The sequence below is a fragment of the Haliotis rufescens genome, unplaced genomic scaffold, assembly GCF_023055435.1.
Source record: "Haliotis rufescens isolate VD_foot unplaced genomic scaffold, xgHalRufe1.0.p SCAF_13, whole genome shotgun sequence".
NCBI lineage: Eukaryota > Metazoa > Mollusca > Gastropoda > Lepetellida > Haliotidae > Haliotis > Haliotis rufescens.
Window position 1 is genome coordinate 11,597,503 of NW_025963813.1, and position 27,223 is coordinate 11,624,725.

At 42.5% G+C, this 27,223-nt stretch overlaps 1 protein-coding gene across 1 annotated transcript; it reads left to right on the forward strand.

Moving 5' to 3' along the window:
• The first annotated feature begins 10 nt into the window (after positions 1 to 10).
• On the forward strand, positions 11 to 25,335 carry LOC124139091 (ATP-binding cassette sub-family F member 3-like). The gene is made up of 19 exons (XM_046506103.2): positions 11 to 92; positions 2,467 to 2,611; positions 3,228 to 3,363; positions 7,650 to 7,744; positions 8,184 to 8,303; positions 9,138 to 9,242; positions 10,330 to 10,491; positions 12,179 to 12,325; positions 12,926 to 12,982; positions 13,188 to 13,210; positions 14,286 to 14,341; positions 14,712 to 14,912; positions 16,757 to 16,833; positions 17,546 to 17,590; positions 17,802 to 17,931; positions 18,912 to 19,092; positions 21,247 to 21,379; positions 22,225 to 22,312; positions 23,735 to 25,335. Exons 1-19 carry the CDS (start codon positions 20 to 22, stop codon positions 23,885 to 23,887), a joined length of 2,127 nt encoding a protein of 708 aa, XP_046362059.1. The 5' UTR covers positions 11 to 19; the 3' UTR covers positions 23,888 to 25,335.
• The last annotated feature ends 1,888 nt before the right edge of the window (positions 25,336 to 27,223 follow it).

The window sequence follows — 27,223 nt, forward strand, 5'->3', positions numbered from 1 at the left end:
GAATATATTATTTGCCAACATGGCGGCTTGCGAAGAACTTCTCACGCATGCCTTTCCAAACATTGACGAGGAAGTGTCAACTTACGTGAAAGGTTTTTAATTAATTTGATTATTATGCTCGTATTCTGTTTCTTGTCTTTTTCCTTTTGTAGATGAACTCTCGCATGGACTTCCCCGAAAGACCAGATGATTGACACGTGCGGTACCGGTCCCCTGTCATTATTATCTGTTGTGCAATGTTGGGTAGAGTTCTGAACCGACTAGATTAAAAAAAAAACAACTACACAATATTTAACGACTTAAACTAATTGCACACTAACGAGTAAATATTCAACAAAGATAATAAAGACGTTCCAAAGACTAAATGCGAAAAAAGAGAGGAACATTCTGAGGCATTCTAAGTGACAAGACTGCAGCTTATGCGAAGCTTATTATTAAATGAGTCCAACTGAGGCTCATGCTTCACTCGTCTTGATTGCCTCTTTGATCATTGGCATGTTGAGCACACCCTCTAAATGGGTGAAGTCAGTTTCCCAAGTTGGGAAAAAAATCACCTGGGAAGCAGCTCGAAAGCAGCAAATATTCCATGTGCTGCATATTGCAACTGGCTACTGTTTGTTCATAGTTTCTTGGAAACGTCTGTCACCAACCAAAATGACCAATACCATTTCTTAACCCATTTTGGTACATTTCTTTGCTGTTTCTGATCAGGTCCTAAAAGAAATACCTGTGTTTCCAGTAAACTGACTGACCTATTATTTCATTTATGACAGAATGTTTTTATCATAGTTATCGTCAAGAAGCCTATATCCATGATATCTCTGCATTCAGAAACAAATCAGATCATTCTGCTTTCCCATAAAGTTGAAGGTATCGTATATAGCTGTGTATAAGGCAAGTTTTTCGTACCTCAAATTAGGGGGCTTTCAAGGGGGCTCGTCTTATACACAGGGTTGGAGAGCTTTGATGTTTTTCCCCCCAACACAGACAACTGTGAGCATGTAACACCAGAAATAACAAATCAACAAATCCATAATGAAGTACGCAAACTAATGATGTTGTTACACTGCCTGGTTATAAAAACAGTTCATTATATATCTGGACTTACCTTAATCTTTGTAATCTATTTTATTAATTTTATTCAAAATTTCATTCAATATATTGTTTATTTTCATTTTGGCAAAATTGTATGTGAAGTGATCGGAAGATCGCACAACTCACTGTTATTTACAACAACCACGGTCATATTACCTTCATTGATGCCTTGAAACAAACTTTAGTGAATAGAGAATGGATATACATATATCATAAATGCCATACTGTGACTGGCTGAAAGTCATATTTGTTGTAGTTTGACTATTATTTGTCAGCATAATGTTTTCATATCGCGAGCGCAGAAGCATCAGCGGTGATTGGTCAAATTATTCCATGCGAATAAAATATCTGGAAACAGCGATCAGCAGTACCAAAGTGCTATGCTTATGGTTATTAAATTATTTCAAATATATATCGTAAAATACTACTAAAATAACATGATATTGGAATAAATGATTCCGAAAAAAATTTTAGTTTCAGATTCAATTCTTTCATTTATTGTATCAAGTTATATTATTGGGTAATTATTAACAAAATCACCGGTTGATTTCGAGAAACGTGTGTACAGCTGATTGCTACTTCCGGCTTGGTTTATGAGAAAATACACACAGTAATCTTAATCAGAACAGGAAATACAATTTGATCGGTAAATGATCATGTTTTATGTTTTAAATTTGTATTGACCAAGTTTAGTTGTTATGATCTGTTCGTTTCCCTGAATGCGCTGAAGGGAAATGATGTTATTTTTTTCTGCTGAAGACGTTTTTCTTGCAAATGTAGGGATTGTGTATGCGCTGAAGATGTGCTTCATTCTGATTCGCTTTATAGACAGGGTATATAAATTAGCTGACCAGAAACAGTTGTCACCAACTGAACAATTAGCGTCTCATGAGTCGTAACAAATGTTATGTTTTCTGCCTCGTGCATGTGCAGTTGCATTTCCTGCAGAGGACAGGGTTTTCCTCACAACTATTAGATATGTTAGCAGTGAAGAGGACGTCTTTTGAAAATTTAAAATAATTTATTATAATGTGATTGGCAGCCCAAACAGGAATTAATGGCTATGATTTAATAGACATGATAGAGGTAGTATTCTTGGAGTTATACACAACGATAACTATTGTTGGATGAATTTCTGTGTAGATTTTATGTTCACACGCACGCACACACGCACGCACTTGCGTCGTTTAACTCCATTTCACCACCTTATGGAAAATTTGTCAGATCTTCTAAATATTGACCATTGTAATGATCATGCCAACTTCATTGGTTTAGATTTCCTCGGCGGTGGAGACTATGTGCACACATGAAAAAATACGAAAAAAGTCTGTTGCTAATCATAATATTGCTGTATGGTCGTTTGCTTTTTAGGCCTATTGGAGGATTGCTGTGATGACTTTGATACGGCAGATGACCTGTTTGATGCAGTGGGTATTATGCTGCTGCAGGCTGATGGGGAGAAGTCGGAGGACGACGTCATGGAGATATGTCAGAAACTCCACAGCCTCCTGGCAAGGTAACCTGAGTGTTGGAAGTAGTTAATTTTTTAACTTAACCTTTGTCACACTATGCATTTCTCTGTGCTCGTCAATCCTGGTGAGGGGAGGTCGGGTAGCCTAGTGGTTAAAGTGTTCGCACGTCATGCCGAAGACCCGAGTTCGATTCCCGACATGGGTACAATGTGTGAAGCCCATTTCTGGTGTCCCCCGCCGTGATATTGCTGGAATATTGCTAAAAGCGGCGTAAAACCATACTCACTCACTCATAAGAGAATAGACACATTTGAACCTAGTAAATCCGAATCTATCATATTGATATATCTGCCAAGACTTTATTCCTGTTGCAATGTCCTACTATTGTTATTTTCACCCATGTTAACCCTGTGATATTGCTGGAATATTGCTAAAAGGGGCGTAAAACCATACTCACTTGCTCACTCACTCGATCCTTGTGTGGAAACGTCCAAATTCCAGCTTAAAAAAACAACTCATCCCATGCATCACACAACAATCACCACTGTGATTATGGGTCACGCACCACTGCAATCCTGTGTGACCCCAAGATGCGACTATGTAAGAAGTATTTTTTTACAGTGTTACAGTATTTATTTCTGTGTTTTCGTTTGTAAACAGTGACTCTAGGATATCGATGAACGGTCAGCACCGTGTCCTGGATGCCCCCGTCCACATCGGATCCAAATCCTTAGACTTGACCGAGATGAACGATGAGGACAGCAGCATCTGGCTGAAGAAGAGGGACATGGGCTCAGTGAGTTCATCCTCCGGGGAAAATATTTTGAAATCAGACCCTGTCGTGTACTTTTTGCAAAAAATTAATCAACAGAGAAGCATAACCACTAAAGCTACATCTCTAATTTTTGACCAGTGAAAGTTTGGGAAGGACTCCTTGTTTATCCCCCAAGTTATTTTTACATATGACTGAAGTTTGAAATGAACTGCAGAGCAGTTTCCTTTAATGATGGTGTCTACCTCTGAACTTCCATATAATTCAATCGTGTCCGTCTTGCGAAGTGTGGTGATCTGACTCCGTGGTCTTGTGGAAAGAGCGTCTGCCCGAAGAGAGGAAGGTCAGGGTCGATCATTAAAAGATGGTACTTGTTGTTACCTGTCTGGCGCTTGTCAGTAAATTGATGAAACAAGGACTGGTTGGCTCAGTCAGTATGCGGTCTCTGAATGGTGTGGTATCGCAGCTAGCACTGTAAAACCGGCATACCGTATTCGATGTAATAAGCGCCCAGGGCGCTCTCAAAATTAGAAATAGAGGGCTCTTATTAGAATTGTATTTTGTCGAAAAAAAGAGAGTTGAAAGATAAATTTCGTGGTTTATGCTGACAGCCTGAAATGTTTATATATGAGAGATATATTTTTCCAGAAATTAATAGCCCATAATTAACGGTGCATATAACACAGGAGTGCGTATTATACGCGAATAAATAAGTATTGTGTACATTGATCAATCGGAAGGGGTGCTAATTGGGATTGTTCATGAGCCAATATATTAGCAAATATCGCCATGAGCGCTTATTAGAGCGGGGCGCTTATTACCGTATATGACCGCGGATAAGCCGACCCGTAGATAAGCCGAGGTGTTAACTTGACCATTGAAATATGAAAGAAAATGATATGACCCGCAGATAAGCCGAACCAGGAAGTGAAAGGCAAAAAAACACTGCAAAGTCGGACTGCAAGACATGTGCTGGTACTCGCAGATATTCAAAAATATAAGATGAAAAAGGTTGTAATTATATTGAAAAAGTCATTATTATTTCCAATAAAGATTTAACAAACCAGTCATCCACTTTCAAAATTTGGGAAGCTGTTTCTCTTGGTTTTTTTTAATCTCATAACGATCGTTATATGTTGCCATCAACAACGAAGCGCCATTTTGTGAATTGATGTATATAGAATTATGAACCCGTGAGAAAATATATCAGCGTCGTAAACATGGCGTTTTCGTTTCAAACTCATGATGGGAATGTCAGTCAGTTCGTTCGTATTAAGTGGTTTAATGTCCGCTTCACATTGATTGTATTTCGCGGACGGGGTAGGTGGCCTTAATAAAGAATAATAGGTTATGAATAGATAAACACCGTACCCAAAAAACTGTAAAGTGGGATGGGGTGGGGTGGGGTGGGGTGGGGTGGGGTGGGGTGGGGTGGGGTGGGTGAAAAACTATTGTAAGTGGCTGGGAGTGGGAGTAATGGGCAGGGTACTTAGTGTAGCAGTTAATCTGCTATAAATAAAGGGGCCTTGTTAAAGAAAGAAAAAGGGTTATAAAGTTGCTGGTTTGGTTAGGGTAAGTTGAGGGGTGGGGGGGTTGGGGGTGGGTGGGAGTTGATTTGGTTATTCGTGTGTTGACACGTGGCTTGTGAGCGTGGGGTGCTGGTGGCTGGTGGCTGGTGGCTGGGTGAGTGAACTACGAGAGAGTTGTATGGTTGAACGCGATTAGAGGGGTGGACGTAGGAGAAGTGAGCTTTGGCTTGTGAATTTGGATCCCGATCCTAAAATATTTGATGAGTGTAATAATTAGTGTGTTATTGAGAATTGGATACGGGGGGGGTCTAAAAGCGTTTGTTGAGATCTGCATTTGAAATAAATGAGGCTATGGCGTCGAAGATGTTTTGGGGGTTGTCTGGGGAGAAAAGTTTGGAGATGTTGTATTGATAGGAAGAGGGGATAGACTAAAAAGTTGAGAACGCTGTGTGCTATAGAGAGGACAGATATTAAATTTGTGATCTAGGTCCTCGGGTGTGTGGCAGTGGTTACAGTTACCATCTGTGTGTCTGTTTTGTTTGAAGACATTGAGATTAAGAGTTATATTACCACTAATGATCCTTGTTATAATTTGGTCCATGTGTGTGTGTTTTCTGTAGTTGCGACATTTGATATTGGGTTTGATGAAAAGGGTCTTGATCCAATGAGAGTTGGTATGTTGCAGAGTTTGGTTGTGGTTGTGGGTTTTGATAGATTTTTTAAAGAGGTTTTTAGTTTCGGATTTAGATGTGTGGAAGTATTTTTCCAGTGATGGTTGGGAGGTGGCTGTCTTGGCTGATGTATGCGCTGTTTGATTGCCTGAGATGTTTGAGTGTCCCGGGGACCATAGTAGTTGGATATGTTTGTTGCTTGTTTTTAGTTGATTAGTTAGGTGTATTACGTTATTTATTAAATCTGGTCTAGTTTTTGAGCGTTTGATCTTGATTTGTGTGAGTGCGCTAAGTGAATCGGAGATGATAAGGAAGTTTTGGTAGCGTGTATTGCTGTGAGTATTGCTAGGAGTTCTGCAGTGTTGTTGTTAGTGTGTTTTTTGTAATGGAGGTTTGTTGTGATGGGGGGGTTGTGGTCCATGTGTATTCCTATCCCTGTTTTATGGTTAGTGTTTTGGGAGGCGTCTGTGTATATGGTAACCTCCCAAAACCCCTACATCCCATTTCCCCTACAGCTTAAGACTACAAAGTTCACGGTCCATGGCACTGCTAATCCCTAGTCTGTTACCTATTTCATACAATGGAACAACCCAAGAAACTCGAACAGATTGAGATAAATATTTAATTACGATTACGATATTATTCAAAATTAATAATACATTATAATAAAAGGTTCATTTTTCAAAATTCATAATACGTTATAATAAAAGGTTCATTTTTCAAAATTCATAATACATTATAACAAAATGTTCATTTTTCATCTCAACTGTAAATCGTCTCATCTCAGTTTCTCAGTGTAATAATTGTTTCTTCCTATTGTTGTTTGTAATTTCTAAAAATTGTCTTCTCATCATACAGGCATCTTTCATTACACTTACATTAATTTTTTTTTTTTAACTTTCCTTTAAGTCCCCTAATCCCCTAAAGCTCTACCCCTTTCATTTATACTACCTCTGCTCCAGATCTTAATCTCTCCTTTAGGTGAGTTCATAATGCCAGACAGGTAAATGCCGTGTATATGTGAGTGGTTGTTGGCCAGGCCGTGTGCAGGTGATTGAGTGTTAGTCGTGTCTTCTCAGCTGTTGTGATGTTTGGGTGTGTTTGGAATATCTTATGTAGTGTTGTGTCAACGTGTGTCAGTCAGTACAAATATACCCACTTTTATACCCCCCTTTATACCACAATTGTATGTTAATCCAATTGAATTAAATAAACTATGAACACATTGAATGACCATCACTTACTTACAGGCTTCTCCAGTTTATTAAACTAATCTCTCGAAAACTAAGGAATTAAGCCCCTACTCCCAACACGATCGCTAAGCACCCACACCTTGAAAATGTTTCTGTAAACAACATGACAATACCAATCGGCCCGTTATTATCAGTGCTCATTTCCTTGTGTACCGTGTTGCTTTTTAAACAACAGGAAGCAATCACAGTGGTCACCGTTTGTGACGTCACAGGAAACAGCTGATCACATGTTTTTGCAAATGGCGAACGGAATAACTCGCCGTTACAGTTGTTTATTTGCCTCTTTCAATAAAGGTAGACACTTGTTCCTTATCAATTTATGAACTTTGCAAAACGAACGTGATAGCTATTGGCGATTTCATCTGGGGATTATATATTATAGCTGTGAATTACATATATTGCTACATGTAAAGATTGTGGAGTTTATGAAGAACGATAAACTTTGAACATTCAATTGAAAAATTATTATCGGAAGTAGTAACATGCATAATATTTTTTTTGATAATGACAACATTGGTGTATACTAATAACTTTATTGATAATTTATAACAATAATGGCTCTTGTCGTTGCAACTTCCAAACTTTTGGGAAGTTGTTATCTATCGGACCGTCATTCAGGCGATGTTTCTGACAGATCACGATCTGAAAAATACTATCATGAAAGTGTATCCCGTGGATAAGCCGACCCTTTTCTACAGAATCTTTTTTCTGGTCCTCAAAATTCAGCTTATACGCGGTCATATACGGTACGTCAAATACGGTAAGTCAGACTAATACAAGCAGCCACATAGTTAGGATATTGCTGATTGTCCTAACTCCACGTTAACTCACTGAATCATGGACGTATTGTGTTGTAGAAAGTGAACCAGAAGAAGCTAGTGAAAGCTGAGGCGATCAGACAAAAGAAGCTGGATAAACGATCTGAGAACCCGGTTAAACCTGCAGAGATTGTGTAAGCCAGGAACATTGATTGTTTCATAAGAGAATAGTGACATGCCTATCACATCGATATATCTGCCAAGACTGTTGCAATGTCCTACTATTGCTATTTTCAACCATGTTGACCCCTTAATGTATAAAGGGGCCACGGGTGGCACAGTCGTCTCGGGTGCCGCGACTCGCTGTGCTGAGTTGCGTCCCTTTGGCACGCCAGAAGCCTATGATTGTGGGTTCGAATTCCGGTTCGCCCCGATTATGTTTCTAGGTTCATCTCATCACCATACCAGTGCTCGTGGATTTCACTGAAGTGGTAAACGTCTAAGACCTGCATCACTTCGGTCTTTCCTCCCACATTAAACTGACACACCGTGATGTAACTAGAATAGTGTTAAAAGCTGTGTTAAACCCAACTCACTCACTCAGTGTACACCAACTGTTATGTGTGTTTTCAGGTTGGAAACTGCCAGTGCTAGTCAGCAGATCAACAGGAAGGATGCCAAGCTTGATGCTTCAGGAACTAACCGCAGCTACGACATCCGTATAGAAGACTTTGATATAGCATTTGGGGAAAGGTGATGGTCTTTCTCTTTTGTTGGTTGCGTCATATGTGTATAGCTGAAATATGTAAATGTTTTTTTGCTCACCTTAACATCTGTGGGTATTCCCTATTGCCAAGACCGCCTCCGTGGTCTGGTGGGAGAGCGGAAGGTCTGGGGTTCGATCCCCGGCCGCGTCATACCAAAAGACGTTAAAAGATGGTACTTGTTGTTACCCTGTCTGGCGCTCCGCACTAAGGGGCTAAAATAAGGACTGGTCAGCTCGGAGTCAGTATACTGTGTCTTAGTGGGGTATTCATGTTAAACTGCAGCATGGTATCTCAGTGAGCTAGCACTATAAATCGGCATCAGTCCGGACTAGTACAAGCAGCCACACAAACACACACACGTACATGCACGTCGCTATATGAGTGCAATAATCTTGGACGTGACATTAAACCCCATTTCACCTCACCTAACCCTATTGCCAAAGTAGACTATACCACAACAAGCAATGACGATCAGATGGTTACAATGTGTGACCTTTCTGTTGTGTCTGTGTCAGTGTACCCCGACATCATGAATCAAGAATATCAGTTCATGGTTTGCCAAGTCCGTACTAGAAATACTCTGCCATGATGTAACTGGAAGGATATTGGTGACTACAGTGCAAAACAATGCTCACTCACTTTTAGATGATTTGAAAACATTCATTGCAACAGGACCAAAATTAATCCTGTTAATGGAACAATAATGTTTATGAATTTTAGGTGTGTTTTTAGTATTAGTTGACTATTAGTTGGAGGATTACAGATCTAGGTGTGTGCCTCTTGTCGTTGTGTGTCTAATCCCTAGTTCCAACTGATGCAGGGTGCTGATGACTGGGGCAAGTATCCATCTGATAACTGGACGCAGGTATGGATTTGTCGGCAGAAATGGCCTCGGAAAGACCACACTACTCAAGATGATTTCCAGGTAGGACACTATCACTTTGTAATCTGCTTTATAATTTGCTGTTCAGAGTTGTGTCCCTTTGCTGCCAGGATCTCCTGGTTGAGGGTTGATTTCTAGATTTTGTCTGATTATGAACCCTGGTTCACGTGTTGTCACTTAGGGCTTTCCTCCCAGATTCAGCTGATATGCTGTGACTAGGTTACTGGTTCTGAACCATACCTCTTCCACCTCTTCCTCTTCCTCGTCATTAGAGGCGAAGTGTCTATTCACCAAAATCTTACTTGGGTAAGGTAAAGCGATGTCTCCCATTGTGCCAACAGTAAAATCATGAAATGATACGGTCTGATGCTGAGAAAGTGATGCGAGATGCGAGATACGAGATACGAGATTAACCTGTCCATACTGAGACAACGAAACAATGTAGGCACAATGGTAAACACTTGTGAAATGAAATAAAAACACAGAAAAAAAGTATAACAATAGTTTTGGCAATGCTTTTTCATGTCTCCTTGTAGATATCGCTTCGATGAAATTTCATCACAATGCTTTGCAGACCTTTGTGACGTCAATGGTTTTCATGATGTCACAATCAAATAACATCACTAATTTCTCTGCCATGGTAGCCAGGGTTAGGGTTAGGGTTATGTTTACACTCAAGACACTGGTTGTTACTGTTTACAAAATGAAAAAAGTTGGAAGTATGATTTTAATTGATATATAGATATCTCACCCTTGCGTCTTTTGATATCAGATATATTAGCTAGCTCAAAGTTTTTAGGGGGCACGGGTGGCCCAGTCATCTAAGGCGCCATGATTCGCTGTGCAGAGTTGCATCCCTTGGGCATGCCAGAAACCTCTGATTGTGGGTTTGAATCCCGGTTTTCCCAGATTATGTTTCTAGGTTTGTCAGCACCATACCCATGCTCGTGGGTTTCACCGAAGTGGTAAATGTCTGAGACCTGCATCACTTTGGGCTTTCCTCCCACATTAAGCTGACATGCCGTGATATAACTGGAATACTGTTAAAAGCGGTATTAAACCCAACTCACTCACTCACTCAAAGTTTTTAACTTATATTTACTCTTATTGATAAATTTGTCCTCCCCAGCAATCAGCTGTTAATCCCGTCCCACATCTCAGTGCTGCATGTTGAGCAGGAGGTGGTGGGGGACGACACCCTGGCCCTGCAGAGTGTCCTCGAGTGTGACGAGAGGCGAGAAGGACTGCTGAATGAAGAACGCCAGTTGAACGTACAGCTTAACTCCACAGGGTAATGTTTAAGATTCAATTTACTGTAAGCAGTAATGATATGACTACCCAGAACCTTCAGCCTTGAGAGAGACATTTGTTCACTGACCAGTTGAGCTGAATGTTTGTGAGGATTGACTGCCCTTTGTACTGGAAATGATCTCACACATTGTATCAAATAGCCGAGTTCAGTGTGTGCTCAGTTGTCAGTGTTGGTATTCTTGGTCTTCAGGAATCCATGCTTGTCGTAATGGCATGGCTGATGCTTGTCATTGTATTCCAATTGATCAGACCGATGCTCATGATGTTAAACACTGGATTGTCTGGTCCATGCTTGATTTTTTTTTTTTGATTTTTTTTTTTTTTAACAGACCGCCGTCATATTGCTGGAACATTGCTGAGTACGGCGTTAAACAACAAACTTTTGATAAAATGCGCCCTCTATGTACCCATACTATTGAAAGAACTATTATGGACAAGAAGCATGTGTGGAATGAGGAAAACCCTAGTCACTCACTCACCCACTGAACATTTTTCGTAATAAACACTCCTCAAAGTATGTTCGAAGGTATGGTGCTAGGTTTTATCACTGCAAGGACACTTTATGTTTATGTTTGTGAGTTTTCAAGTTGAAAATGCACTTGTGGGATTCCATGTGTTTTCATTCTGATGCAGTGTAATTACCAATGAATTACCTGGCACATTGATGACACGAACACCATGCGAGAGTATGATGGTGTCAATAAATGTAATAAAATAATTAAGAATTGACCTTCACTTTGTGTGAGTTCATTGGAGTATGAACCTTCATAGAGTGAGGGCCAAACTGTATGAACGTCAATTTCGCGGTCATGTGACCGACCTCTTGTCCAATGGAAAAGCCGTATATAGTGTAAACTTCAAATTAAATAATTATTGATTATTATACCCCCATCCTAAAAGGGTGGTTGTATAGAGTTATGCCAAGAAATTCTGTCTGTACTTTCAAGGACATTTGTTTGTGCGACCTATTACTTGAAAACTACTTAATGGATTATTTTCAAATTTAGGAAACAGTTTCCATACTAATAGAAGAGGTGCAGTGCAGAGTTTGATTTTGATATGTGTATTTTCTGAATTTTCACAAAAATACCCAAAGTTTTGAACTTAGAATTTTATTTTACTTCATCATTTGTTTGGTCTATAACTTTAAAACTGCGACATAGATTCTTTAGTGACTTAGTGATCACTTACCATACCAACAGGAGAGATGCAGTGCGAAGTTCGATTTCAATATTTGTATGTTTTAAAAAAAATACAGCTATTTTTCATAGAATATTTTTTTACTTCAACATTTGTGCAACCTTTAGTTTGAAAACTACTTCATGGATTCTTTTCCAATTGGGGTACAGTTTTTATACCAACAGTGCAAAGGTTGATTTTAAAGAGTGGATTTTCTGAAAAAATATTGCTTTTTTCATGTTTTGAACTTAGAAATATTTTTATGCCCTCGACCTTCAATGATGCACCAGTGCATCTTTGAATCATGCCATGACTATGTTATATTACTGTGCTTTTTAAGAGAAACTGACTCAAACGTTACGGCAGCAATATATGTCCCAATAAATCAAAATAGTTCTTCAGCTGATGTTGGAGTAGAGGTCAGGGTTATTTGTGACCCCTGCTTACTTTCTGTCTTGTTATAATTGACTTTTGACATTGGTTTTCAGTTCTGCAGCGGACAAAGATGTTTCAGTGAGACTGAGTGAGATTTACCGCGAGTTGGAGGAGATTGAAGCGGACAAAGCCCCGGCCAGAGCAGCAGTTATTCTGGCAGGTCTGGGATTTTCGTCCGAGGGGCAGAGTAGGCCAACAAGGTAAGGACGGCTCTTCCTTAGTCAAAGATATAAGCGGAGAGGCACACCATTACAATTTTGGCAGAAAATCATGAAACAAATGTATTGACCAAATTCTGTCAATACATTATGCATTTTGTCAGGAAACTAAGCCAGTGATTTTTTGTTCTCTATGTCATGATATGTCACATTGGTGGCTTGGTTGTAGAAAGCTTCGTTTGTTTGATGTTTAATGCTGCACTCAGCAATATTTCAGTTATATGACGGTGGTCTGTAAATAATCGAGTCTGGACCAGACATTCCAGTGATTGACACCATGAGCATCGATCCACGAAATTGGGATACGATGACATGCATCAACCAAGTCATTGATCCTGACCACCTGATCCCGTTAGTCACCTCTTACGACAAGCATGGGTTGCTGAAGATATATTCTAACTCGGATCTTCACGGGTTGTAATGTTGGTTCCAAAAATATAGACAGTATACATCATACTTGTGTCAAGAACAAGAGTTTTGTCCTCAGTAGTGCATAGGGTAATGAAATGGCATTGTCACTCAGTTTTTGCTTGTCAAGTTTGTGACGTGTTCCTGGTTCTATGTCCTATGTCTGTTTCACAGAGAGTATTCCGGAGGTTGGAGGATGAGATTAGCCCTTGCAAGAGCTCTCTTCACTGAGTAAGTTGTGGAAACCCCTTGTTCAAGTGTTGGAAATCAGACAAAATAATGTGACTGAACAACTTTTTTGTAGTCTCTAACTAACATGACTAATTATCAATTATTGTATTGTTGTTTGTAAAAGATGTGTACACTAAATCAATTTTCCTAGAGAATGATTCTCAAGTGGATTATTATATAAATGTGAGGTTTTTTTCCTTTTCAGACCAGACTTGTTGCTACTCGATGGTAAGTTCAACAACATTGATGAGAAAACATTTTGATTGAATTTCATGTGTTGTCTCTCCTTCCAGCTTGACCGCCTCTTTGGTCTTGTGGATAGAGTGTCTTCCCAGAGAGCGGAAGGGTCAGGGGTTCGATCCCTGGCAGCATCATGTTAAAAGATTGTATTTGTTACCCTGCCTCACGACATTACAACAATTAAAACAAGGACTGGTCGGCTCACTCAGTCATGATACTGTGTCTGAGGAAGGTATTCATGTTAAATAGAGGCATGGTATCACAGTGGGTTAGCAACATCAAACTCATTAGTCTGGGCTAGTGCAAGCGGAGACCTGCTTCCACGCACATCGCTGTGTTGAGCAGTTACCTAGAATGTGACGTTAAACCTCCTTTCATCTCTCCTCGCCCCCAGGACATCAGCTCCCAATGTTTATGTTGACGCTGCCTAAATGTGACAGGGTAACACAATGTACGTGTGGTCTTGCTGATTGTGCATCTGGGGTTGCATTCTATCAGCTCGCCAGAAACCTGTGATTGTGGGTTCGAATCCCGGTTTGCCCCGATTATGTTTCTAGGTTTGTCAGCACCATACCCATGCTCGTGGGTTTCACCGAAGTGGTAAACGTCTGAGACCTGCATCACTTCGGTCTTTCCTCCCACATTAAGAAGCTGACACGCCGTGATATAACTGGAATACTGTTAAAAGCGGCATTAAACCCATCTCACTCACACACTCACTCACTGTGCATCATCAAACCTCGATGATGATACCATGATATGTTGCTGATGCTGTCAACCACTGGTATTCACTGATTACAGGCTGGTGAAGTCGCTTGAATGTTGCTGGCTGGAACTCTTCATGTTATTACCGATAGTTGTACATTCATGTGTCAGTATTTCCTGATGACCACTGACAATGATTGAGGAAGAAGTACATTTCCATAAATATCATCTTCCTGTTGATCATGTGATGCGTCTGTTCAATCAGTTGGTGGCTATTGTGATTTGAAATTTTTGATTGCCCATTCATGAATTTGATGTCATTGGCTCGGAAGTTCAATCAAATGCTTTCCATTTCCAGAACCTACAAACATGTTGGACATGAAAGCCATTATATGGTTGGAGAATTATTTACAGGTAGGCATGTCACTTGTTTCTGTGCTGTATTTGGGGCGGTCGGGTAGCCTAGTGGTTAAAGCTTTGCTCGTCACGCCTAAGACCCGGGTTCGATTCCTGACATGGGTAAAATGTGTGAAGCCCATTTGTGGTGTCCCCCGCCGTGATATTGCTGGAATATTTCTAAAAGTGGCGTAAAACCATACTCACTCACTCACTGTACTGTATTTATTTTTAAGTTGTGGCAAATACACAAAGCAGATGCATATAGAAACATTAAAATTAAGAAAATGATTCTAAGCATGTTTCACATGTTAAATCAAAGACAATGATTTTCATTTATCCAATTGTGCATGGATTTTTTTATGAAGTTTGCGATCATTCTTTCCAGAACTGGCCAAAGACTATTTTAGTAGTTTCTCACGATCGGCTGTTTCTTGATGCGGTTGCCACGGATATCTTGCATATACACTCACAGAGAATAGACTGTTACCGTGGCAACTATGAAGTGTTTCACAAAACCAGGGAGGAGAGATTGAAAAGCCAGCAACGAGAATATGAAGCTCAGAAACAGTACAGAGACCATATACAGGTAGGTGGAGCTACTCTGGTGGGCGTTTCAGGGCAGAGCAGGGTGTAGCAACGTATGACCTGGTGGGCATTTCAGGGCAGGGCAGGGTGTAGCAACGTATGACCTGGTGGGCATTTCAGGGCAGGGTGTAGCAACGTATGACCTGGTGGGCATTTCAGGACAGAACAGGGTGTAGCAACGTATGACCTGGTGGTTACAGGGCAAGGCAGGGTGTAGCAACGTATGACCTGGTAGGCATTTCAGGGCAGAGCAGGGTGTAGCAACATATGACCTGGTGGTTACAGGGCAGGGTGTAGCAACGTATGTCCTGGTGGTTACAGGGCAGGGCAGGGCAGGGTGTAGCAACGTATGACCTGGTGGGTACAGGGCAGGGCAGGGTGTAGCAACATATGACCTGGTGGTTACAGGGCAGGGCAGGGTGTAGCAACGTATGACCTGGTGGTTACAGGGCAGGGCAGGGTGTAGCAGCCTATGACCTGGTGGGTACAGGGCAGGGCAGGGTGTAGCAACGTATGACCTGGTGGGTACAGGGCAGGGTGTAGCAATGTATGACCTGGTGGTTACAGGGCAGGGCAGGGTGTAGCAACGTATGACCTGGTGGTTACAGGGCAGGGTGTAGCAACGTATGACCTGGTGGGCGTTTCAGGGCAGGGTGTAGCAATGTATGACCTGATGGTAACGGGGCAGGGCAGGGCAGGGTGTAGCAACGTATGACCTGGTGGTTACAGGGCAGGGCAGGGCAGGGTGTAGCAACGTATGACCTGGTGGGTGCAGGGCAGGGCAGGGCAGGGCAGGGCAGGGTGTAGCAATGTATGACCTGGTGGGTACAGGGCAGGGCGTAGCAACATATGACCTGGTGGTTACAGGGCAGGGCAGGGCAGAGCAGGGCAGGGTGTAGCAACGTATGACCTGGTGGGTACAGGGCAGGGCAGGGCAGGGTGTAGCAACGTATGACCTGGTGGGTACAGGGCAGGGCAGGGCAGGGTGTAGCAACGTATGACCTGGTGGGTACAGGGCAGGGCAGGGCAGGGTGTAGCAACGTATGACCTGGTGGGTACAGGGCAGGGTGTAGCAACGTATGACCTGGTGGTTACAGGGCAGGGCAGGGTGTAGCAACGTATGACCTGGTGGTTACAGGGCAGGGCAGGGCAGGGTGTAGCAACGTATGACCTGGTGGGTACAGGGCAGGGTGAAACAAAGTATGACCTGGTGGTTACAGGGCAGGGCAGGGCAGGGTGTAGCAACGTATGACCTGGTGGTTACAGGGCAGAGCAGGGTGTAGCAACGTATGACCTGGTGGGTACAGGGCAGGGTGTAGCAACGTATGACCTGGTGGGTACAGGGCAGGTTGTAGCAAAGTATGACCTGGTGGTTTCAGGGCAGAACACAATACAGTAACGTATGACCTGTTGTATGTCATATAGACCATACCCATGCTCAGGGGTTTCACTAAAGTGTTTCTAACATTCGCGCACTCACTCCGTACAGACAATGTCACATCTATTCCGTACAACTTATGAGTAAGTTGACGTCTACGCGGTCTCGTGGGTAGAGTGTCTATCCCCAAAGCCGAAGGTAGGTCGTTCGATCCCCAGGCCACACCATAATAAACCACATTCAAAGATGGGAGTAAAAAAAAAGCAAGAATACACAATGCCATTTAGAAAGTGTGGACTCCCAGTCGTCGGACTTTCATTTTTGTGGTAGCCTCACTCTGAAAGTGTGGGTTCGAAACCTGGATGGGACTCATTCTGTTTTGTTATAAGTGTTCAATGTTTACTCTGTTTATTCTGTCATGTGATAGTTTCAATATATTGGTCACTGTTGTTTACTCTCTCCTGTAGGTGTTTATTGATAGATTCCGCTACAATGCCAACAGAGCTTCACAAGTCCAGAGCAAACTAAAACTGCTGGACAAACTGTAAGTATGATGGAAGGGGAAGTTATCCTTTAAAAATCACTAGTTGCACAGTTTTCTGAGGAATTTGCTTTGCATTCATTCCAAGGTATTTTATTGTATTTTTTTATGTATTACACTTTTTGGTGTATATGCCACGGCACTCGAAAACCACAGGGTGTATAAATATCCACAACAGTACAAAAGCACAACCTTTATTATTTCCATTAAGAACTGCCCATTTTTTAGATGTATGCTGTTTTGCATGCAGAGAATTAGAATATTGTCACTGTTTGACTGATTAGAAACTTCACCTGATGTGACCTCTGTGGAGGGTTGTCTTCACGCAGGGATGTGAGATTGTGTTTCTCCATGGCTACAAGGGGGGGCACGGTTGGCCCAGTCGTCTAAGGCACCCAATTCGCTGTGCAGAGTTGCATCCCTTGAACATGCCAGAAACCTATGATTGTGGGTTCGAATCCCGGTTCGCCTCAATTATGTTTCTAGGTTTGTCAGCACCATACCCGTGCTGGTGGGTTTCACCGAAGTGGTAAACGTCGAAGACCTGCATCACTTCAGGCTTTCCTCCCACATTAAGCTGACACGCCATGATATAACTGGAATAATGTTAATAGCGGCGTTAAGCCCAACTCACTCAAGATGGCTACAAGATCCTTTGGGTACCTTTGATATTGATAACTAACTCCAGTCTTTCACCTTTGTTTGTTCTTTCCAGACCACCATTAGTACCTATTGCCAAGGAGACAGACGTTGTGTTGAAGTAAGTAAATATTATACAAATAACATCCAGGTTTTTTCTGAAGAATATATCTGGGTTTTTTTTCTGAAGAATATATCTGGGGGTTTTTCATGGTTTTTATCTTGATTTCTACCTTGCATGAAGTAGAATCAATGAGCTTATCAAATTCTTTTCCTGCAGAAATCTTGGTGTACATGGAATGATATTTTCTGTTTTTTATTGTGTTTGTCAGGTTTCCTGAGTGTGAGAAGTTATCTCCCCCTATCCTTCAACTGGATGAACTGACCTTCTACTATTCTAAAGACCAGCCAATCTTCAACAAAGTGTGTGTCAATGCCAACATGGATTCCAGGATTTGTATTGTGAGTAACATTGTTTTGTATTTTTTCGTTTCTTAGCTCACCTGGGTACAGTTTCACGAAGCACCATGACTTATCTTAAGTCTGTGTTAAAGTATTGGAGTTGTGAGTGCATGAGTTCTGAGATCGCTTTGTGGAACAGGTCCCTGGACCAAATTTAAGGTCAAAGAAGTTTTTCATCAAGGTTGTTTGTTTGTAATTGTCTGACTTCCATCATTGTGTGTAAACAGAGTTCGGAAATTTAGTGCAGCCCTTCAGGTTTACGCCGATGGTATTTGAATCTTCAAAATCTTTTTGTCTTTTTACATTAAGGGTATGATATGGACCCTTTGACTTTCGTGCTTTATTTCGAACACTGGCACTGGTAAACAACTTATATCTTGGTTCTGCTGAACTGATGAAGCTAAAATTTATTGTCCTATTCCTCCCAAATTCTACCGCCTCTGTGGTCTAGTGGTAGAACGTCTGCCCGGAGAGCGGAAGGTCCGGGGTTCGATCCCCGACCGAGTCATACCGAAAGACGTTAAAAGATGGTACTTGTTGTTACCCTGTCTGGCGCTCGGCATTAAGGGGCTAAAACAAGGACTGGTCGGCTCGGAGTTAGTATACTGTGTCTGAGTGGGGTATTCATGTTAAACTGCGGCATGGTATCTCAGTGAGCTAGCACTATAAATCGGCATCAGTCCGGACTAGTACAAGCAGCCACACAAACACACACATGTGCATGCACGTCGCTATATAAGTGCAATAATCTTGGAGGCGACGTTAAACCCCATTTGACCTAACCTACCAATTCTGATACCTAAATTTGTTCACTTCTGAAATGTTGCTAAGCTGCACTGGAAGAACCATATTCAGTGCAAGCATTTTGTACAAATACAGGCAAATTTCCTATTTCCTGTCATTATGGCCAACACTTTTGGTTGACAAAATGGTAACTCCTGGAACAGTTACCATGGTAACATGAACATCGTGTACTTCAGGTTGGAGACAATGGTGCTGGTAAAACAACGCTGTTGAAGATCCTTCTTGGCGACCTTGACCCTGTGAAAGGTATCCGCCATGGCCATCGTAACCTGAAGATCGGCTACTTCAGTCAGCATCACGTTGACCAGCTGGAGATGAATGTGACGTCGGTGGAGCTGCTGGCCGCAAGATTCCCAGGTAGGAAAGACTGGAACGATTCACCACAATATGAGTTGGGCATAACTTAATTAATGCTTTGCCGGGTAGTGATACACATACCGTATTCGACGTAATAAGTGCCCAGGGCGATCTCAAAATTAGAAATAGGGGGCTCTTATTAGAATATTATTTTGGTGAAAAAAAAGATAAATTTTGTGGTTTATACTGACTGCCTGAAATGTTTATATACGAGAGATACATTTTTTCAGAAGTTAATTGCCCATAATTAAGAGTGCATATAAAAAATGAGTATTATACGCGAATATAAAGTGTTGTGTACATTGATCAATCGGAAGGGGTGCTAATTGGGATTGTTCACTAGCCAATATATTAGCAAATATCGCTGTGGGCGCTTATTAGAGCGGGGCGCTTATTACGTCGAATACGGTAATTTCTTATGCTGTGCAGGACAGTTGGATGTCCGAGACGTTAAAGCATTTGCTTGTCATGCACATAGCCCAGGTTTGATTCCCAGCATGATTACAGTTAATGTTTGAACCAAGTACTGGCATATTCCTATACTCAGTCATATTTAATAACTGTCTGTGTAACAGATGGTCTGTCAACGAGTCTTTAAACTTATGTTTTGTCCAGTAAGATGAGCTAATAATATCGGATAAAATTGCCCTAAAATCTACTGAAAATGATGCTGAGACTGACAATCTCATCCTTAGTTTAATATCTTGGTGGCTGTGGTTGTTCTTTGAGTGCAATATTTGACACGTTTATATTATCATATCCAAGACATCCTTGCAGCAACAATCTCGGAGTTCACAATTTTCTTTGATATAGCAAATTTCAGATGTGATGTAGCTCAGTGAGTCTTGTGTGCCAGTGACCTCGTGAGTCCTGTGTGCCAGTGACCTCGTGAGTCTTGTGTGCCAGTGACCTCGGGAGTCCTGTGTGCCAGTGACCTCGTGAGTCCTGTGTGCAAGTGACCTCTTGAGTCCTGTGTGCCAGTGACCTCGTGAGTCCTGTGTGCCAGTGACCTCGTGAGTCCTGTGTGTCAGTGACCTCTTGAGTCTTGTGTGCCAGTGACCTCGTGAGTCCTGTGTGCCAGTGACCTCGTGAGTCCTGTGTGCCAGTGACCTCGTGAGTCTTGTGTGCCAGTGACCTCGGGAGTCCTGTGTGCCAGTGACCTCGTGAGTCCTGTGTGCAAGTGACCTCTTGAGTCCTGTGTGCCAGTGACCTCGTGAGTCCTGTGTGCCAGTGACCTCGTGAGTCCTGTGTGTCAGTGACCTCGTGAGTCTTGTGTGCCAGTGACCTCGTGAGTCCTGTGTGCCAGTGACCTCGTGAGTCCTGTGTGCAAGTGACCTCTTGAGTCCTGTGTGCCAGTGACCTCGTGAGTCCTGTGTGCCAGTGACCTCGTGAGTCCTGTGTGCCAGTGACCTCGTGAGTCCTGTGTGTCAGTGACCTCTTGAGTCTTGTGTGCCAGTGACCTCGTGAGTCCTGTGTGCCAGTGACCTCGTGAGTCCTGTGTGCAAGTGACCTCTTGAGTCCTGTGTGCCAGTGACCTCGTGAGTCTTGTGTGCCAGTGACCTCTTGAGTCCTGTGTGCCAGTGACCTCAGGAGTCCTGTGTGCAAGTGACCTCAGGAGTCCTGTGTGCCAGTGACCTCTTGAGTCCTGTGTGCCAGTGACCTCAGGAGTCCTGTGTGCCAGTGACCTCGTGAGTCTTGTGTGCCAGTGACCTCGTGAGTCCTGTGTGTCAGTGACCTCTTGAGTCTTGTGTGCCAGTGACCTCTTGAGTCTTGTGTGCCAGTGACCTCGTGAGTCCTGTGTGTCAGTGACCTCTTGAGTCTTGTGTGCCAGTGACCTCTTGAGTCTTGTGTGCCAGTGACCTCGTGAGTCCTGTGTGCCAGTGACCTCGTGAGTCCTGTGTGCCAGTGACCTCTTGAGTCCTGTGTGTCAGTGACCTCGTGAGTCTTGTGTGCCAGTGACCTCTTGAGTCCTGTGTGCCAGTGACCTCTTGAGTCCTGTGTGCCAGTGATCTCGAGTCCTGTGTGCAAGTGACCTCGTGAGTCCTGTGTGCCAGTGCCAGTGCCAGACAGGTAGCTGGTATATGTTTTATATGCAGTGGTAACAAAAATCAAACAAACATTTCTGTGACTGTAACATGAAGTGTCATCTTACAGGCAAGAATTCTGAATATTACCGGAACCAGCTTGGGTCGTACGGCGTGTCGGGTGAGCTGGCTACGAGGCCAGTCTCAAGTTTATCGGGAGGACAGAAGAGTCGAGTTGCCTTTGCTGTCTTGAGTTTAGCCAGGTGAGTTTGTCATTGTCCATCTGGCCTCGTTCTTACTCAGAACGACCTGTGAAGATTCCAGGGTAGAATAGGTCTTCTGCAACCCATGCTTGCCGTAAAAGGCGACTAACGGGATCGGGTGGTCAGGCTCGCTGACTTGGTTGATGCATGTCATCGATCCGAATTGCGTGGAACGATGCTCATGATATTAATTACTGGATTATCTGGTCCAGACTCGATTATTTACAGACCGCCGTCATATAGCTGGAATATTGCTGAGTGCGGCGTTAAACAACAAACTAACCAACTTAATCTTACTCAGAACAGAGTATATTTAATGTAGCTGAGCGGCACGGTTGTCTTTAGGTACTCTATTTATGTTCATGTTTCTCATGTGCTGCCCCGTCCAAGATGCTGCAACACATTATGCACATGGTTGCCTCCCTCATCTGCCAGTTTCCTTCACTGATCACCCTGTATTAAACCCACGAAGGTCCGGGATAGAATAGGTCTTCAGCAACCCATGCTTGTCGTAAGAGGCGACTAACGAGATCGGGTGGTCAAGCTCGCTGACTTGGTTGATGCATGTCATCGTATCCCAGTTGCTCATGATGTCAATCACTGCATTGTCTGGTCCTGACTCAATTATTAACAAACCGCCATCATATAGCTGGAATATTGCTGACTGCAGCGTTAAACAACAAACAAACCTATGTCATGGCCGGACAGGAGCAGTTGGCAGATTCTAGAGATGCCCTGTCATTCCTTTAACAAACTGATTTATAAGTTTCATGGGTTATGTTTTTCCCCAGAGGTTACTGTAATATTTTATCACTTTATAATGTATACATAACATCACGTTTCAGTCCGAACTTCCTAATCTTGGACGAGCCTACAAATCACTTAGACATGGAGACAATAGAAGCTCTAGGGGAGGCCCTGAAGAAGTTCAAGGTGAGAACAAGCATCTTACAACATAATAGGTTAAATATGTCACCATTCCTTCCGGCAATTAGCAGGATCAGGTCGTTGCAATGACTGAGCAGGGGACTCTGGGTAAGAAAGGATCTCTTGTTGTCAAAGCTTGTCATGTTCCCGTGTTCCTTGATTATATCGGGCCACGGGTGGCTCAATCGTCTGAGGCGCTGCGATTCGCTGTGCAGAGTTGCGTCCCTTGGGCACGCCAGAAACATGATTGTGGGTTCGAATCCTGGTTCGCCCTGATTATGTTTCTAGGTTTGTCAGCACCATACCCGTGCTCGTGGGTTTCACTGGAGTGGTAAACGTCTGAGACCTGCATCACTTCGGGCTTTCCTCCCACATTAAGCTGACATGACGCAATATAACAGGGATACTGTTAAAAGCTGCGTTAAACCAAACGCACTCTCACTCACTCACTCACTCACTCACTCACTCACTCACTCACTCACTCACTCACTCACTTCTTGATAATATACAAGCTGCGTCATATAGCTGGAATATTGCTGAGTGCAGGAAAAACAAACATATCATCACTTGAAGTTTGAGCTAGACAGTGAGGACTGGTTGAATAAATGTGGGATCGTTGCTTTTGATTTCTGCATCAGAACAGGTCCACAGTATCCCAGACTTGTAAGAGGTTATCAAGTTCATTGACATGGCTGATTGCATGGGGTTGATTTTTGCTCATGTTTTGAGTCATTGGTTTGTCAGGCAAATACTTGGTTATTTACAGCCAGCAGAAAATATGTCTGACATGTTGCTGAATGCGGTTTAAACAATGTTCCCTCACAACCACTAAACTGCCTGTCCCAGGCTCAAGTATGAAAAGGGTTGCTATGCAGCAGTTGGCCACTGTGTAAATGTTTTGGTTCGAACTGGAGAGCATGATTGGCTTAGTCATCAAAGGAGCTTTAATTTGCTGTCAGTTGCATCCTTTAGGCGTGTAGGAAACCTATGATCATGGGTTTCAAATCTCAATTCACTCTGATTATGTTTCTTGGCTTGTCAGCCCTTAACCTGTTTTTGTGACAAACATGATAAATGTCTAATACATGCATAGCATCAGGCTTTCCTCCACATCAAGCTGACAAACCATGATATACCTGTACTGTTCAGAGAGGCATTAAATTCTCTCTCTCACTCACTCACTCACTCACTCACTCACTCACTCACTCACTCACTCACTCACTCACTCTAATTCAGGGGCGGGTGGGTAGCCTGGTGGTTAAAGCGTTCGCTCGTCATGCCGATGACCCGGGTTCGATTCCCGACATGGGTACAATGTGTGGAGCCAATTTCTCATGTCCCCCGCCGCGATATTGCTGGAATATTGCTAAAAGCGGCGTAAAATCAAACTCACTCACTCAGTATAAATTGTATTTCTTCTGCCACCAGGGAGGTGTGATACTGGTATCTCACGACGAGCGGCTGATCAGGAAAGTGTGCAAGGAACTGTGGGTAGTGAAGGACAAGAACGTCGTGTCACTGGAGAATGGCATCGACGAATACAAGGAGCTTGTCAATGCAGAACTACAAGCACAAGTTTAGGAAATGGAAGGATCTGTGATATATATGAACTTTTAACTGTTATGTGACTGAGGAAATTGGTTGCATGGCCCGAAAATGTCCCGGAACCATACATAGTGTTCGGAATGAGAACTAAACATTTTTGTAACGAAGACTGAAAACAGCGTCTCGTATAGTCAGACTGTGACCTTGGAAAACAATGATGCAATTATTGACTAGGTTGAGTCAGTGTCTCAAATATCTTTGGTCAAGATGCATTTATGGTAGCCATGGCAACGGTCTTCCATGTTTGTGTCCATGGATACGGTGAAAGACACAGATGACTTCACAACATGAAGAATCTGCTTCATTGTGTGAAGCAAGTCCATAAGTCACTTGTTATGTCTGTGAATGAACTTTCTGCACTGCATGGATGCAGTCTGTTTCCACGGGTGATGGTATCTATGGTTACATGGTTACCATGGTGCAATATGGCACTTTTTGACCTGCTTGTTTTATGAAGCCTGATTCAGAATTTGATCGAACTGAATCTTTTTTTGAGGACAGATAGCTGAAGCTGCTGATGCAGGGCTTAGTTTGACGATGCACATCTATAAATAACTATAAAATATATAAAAAATAATTTTTTTACAAGATGTCTGTGTTCACCAGTGTCCTGGGCGGTGGGATAGCCAAGTGGTTAAAGCGTTTGCCAAAGGCCAGGGTTCGTTTCCCATATGGGTACAATGTGTTAAGCCCAAGTCTTGTGTCTCCCGCAGTGTTATTTCTGGATTATTGTGTAAAAAGTGGCGTAAAACCATACTCGCTCACTCTTCCAATGTGCCCGGTCTCCCCGTATCATCAGTGCGTTGTATTGGCTCTTGGTTCCATTGTTAAGTTTAGAATCATATCCTTTATTTTGGCTTTAATAACTCAAGCACCATCATCTCTCCCTGAACTTATATTAAGTATTAGGGCTGGGATGAGTCCAAATTGTCTTCCCGGGTATCCGGCCCCCTATTACCCAACCCTACCCGGGCACCCATTGTAGGTCTCTGGAGTTGGGAACAAAATGTCTGATTGGGAATTGCTTCACTGCAGCCCTGGCAAAAGCTATTTATAAAACGATCAGATCATGCGTACAATGAAATTGACTGAAGTTTTATCTTTACTTAAACAAACTTATACAAGCCGAAAGGATTATGTGCATCGTCTGAAAAAAATGTGAACATAAGGATCTTCTAGTGTAACGACTAAGCTATTGTGAGTTTTTGTCATTAAATTATACATCCGGATAGTACTGTGGGTACCCGTGTCCTACTCAGGACCCACCCGACCCGAGTACCTGAGTTACCCGTCCCATCTCTATTTAGTATTTGTTTGTCCATGTTCAGCATCAAACAGTTGTTGTGTATGCAGCCTCAACATGGTCTTAACAGGCTTCATAGCAGGCAAGGTCCTATTGTAATAAAATGCATATACAAACTGAAGAGTCATTATTTGTCTTGTATTTAAGAATCATATTATTAATGTGATACATGTAAATTATATATTGGTTATCATGTCTTTTGCAGAATGATAGACAGGCCCTTGAAACTTATTCGTAAGAGTGTAACTATATATTGAACTATCAATGTATTGCAATTGTTTGCCCATGATTGTCCTTTATCGATAGGAATTTTAAAGTGCCTATCGTGTTGCTGATGGTATCCATGACAATCGAGTGTCATTGCATCACAGGCGTCACAAAACTCAGTTTCAAACCTGCTATGTATTGATAGGAAGGATTAAGACATCTTGAGATTAGAGTTACTTCCCTTTGGTTTGAGTAGTGACATGGAGAAAATGGCTAGTTTTGACATTGTCAGCAATACTTTATTCATGTCTGTTACATTTATTGATATGAATATCAAGCCTAAAGTTGGTTAATACTGTCATTATACTATTGCAATAGTTGACAACTATCGCAAGACTATTGCAATAGATTGTGGTACTATTGCAATACTATCGCAGAAGTGAAAATAGCCCCAGCCTTTGCTTTTTATACTTGATCAGAGAAGAGGTGATTATTACTGTATTAAAACTGTTAGACCTAATAAATCCAGGTATCTTGGATTTGGAAATACATTCACTGGGGGAAGGTTTATTTAGAATATGGGCGGTTTTGTCGGCCTCTGAAAATATGGTTGGTTAGCTTTATTTTGTACCTTAGGCCAGACAATTTTGTTGCTGTTATTTTTGGGTCAGTAAAACTAACAAAATACATGACCATTTAAAAAAAAAAAATTGCTTCAAGGTTGATCAGCTGTGGTGATCACCAGATCAATCCTGCCCATGCCATATTGTCTCGAGCATGTCTCACTTGAAGCTGTGGTGATCAGCAGATCAATCCTGCCCATGCCAGATTGTCTCGAGCATGTCTCACTTGAAGCTGTGGTGATCAGCAGATCAAACCTACCCATGCCACATTGTCTCGAGCATGTCTCACTTGAAGCTGTAGTGATCAGCGGATCAAACCTGCCCATGCTAGATTGTCTAGAGCATGTTCAAGTGGTGATCAGCGGATCAAACCTGCCCATGCCAGATTGTCTCGAGCATGTCTAACTTGAAGCTATGGTGATCAGCAAATCAAACCTACCCATGCCAGATTGTCTCGAGCATGTCTCACTTGAAGCTGTAGTGATCAGCGGATCAAACCTGCCCATGCTAGATTGTCTCGAGCATGTCTCACTTGAAGCTGTAGTGATCAGCGGATCAAACCTACCCATGCCAGATTGTCTCAAGCATGTCTCACTTGAAGCTGTAGTGATCAGCGGATCAATCGTGCCCTTTCTAGATTGTCTGGAGCATGTCTCACTTGAAGCTGTAGTGATCAGCGGATCAAACCTGCCCATGCCAGATTGTCTCGAGCATGTCTCACTTGAAGCTGTAGTGATCAGCGGATCAAACCTACCCATGCCAGATTGTCTCAAGCATGTCTCACTTGAAGCTGTAGTGATCAGCGGATCAATCGTGCCCATTCTAGATTGTCTCGAGCATGTCTCACTTGAAGCTGTAGTGATCAGCGTATCATACCTGCCCATGCCAGATTGTCTCGAGCATGTCTTCACTTGAAGCTGTAGTGATCAGCAAATCAAACCTGCCCATGCTAGATTGTCTCGAGCATGTCTCACTTGAAGCTGTGGCGATCAGCGGATCAATCGTGCCCATTCTAGATTGTCTCGAGCATGTCTCACTTGAATCAGTTGAAGCTGTGGTGATGAGACCCCACAAGTCATTCTCCTCTCACCACTGCCAAGACATCTGCCTTTATTTCTTTGCACATGCTCATGCAAATGTGCCAGAACTTTGTTGCTATTTCAGCTTTGTGAAAATTGT

Bases quoted from the DNA above. Each gene is read 5' to 3' on its own strand.
- LOC124139091 (XM_046506103.2), top strand. From the start codon at position 20: ATGGCGGCTTGCGAAGAACTTCTCACGCATGCCTTTCCAAACATTGAC. The intron at 3,364-7,649 runs GTGAGTTCATCC...ATTGTGTTGTAG, and splicing joins AGAAGAGGGACATGGGCTCA to AAAGTGAACCAGAAGAAGCT. The intron at 8,304-9,137 runs GTGATGGTCTTT...CAACTGATGCAG, and splicing joins GATATAGCATTTGGGGAAAG to GGTGCTGATGACTGGGGCAA.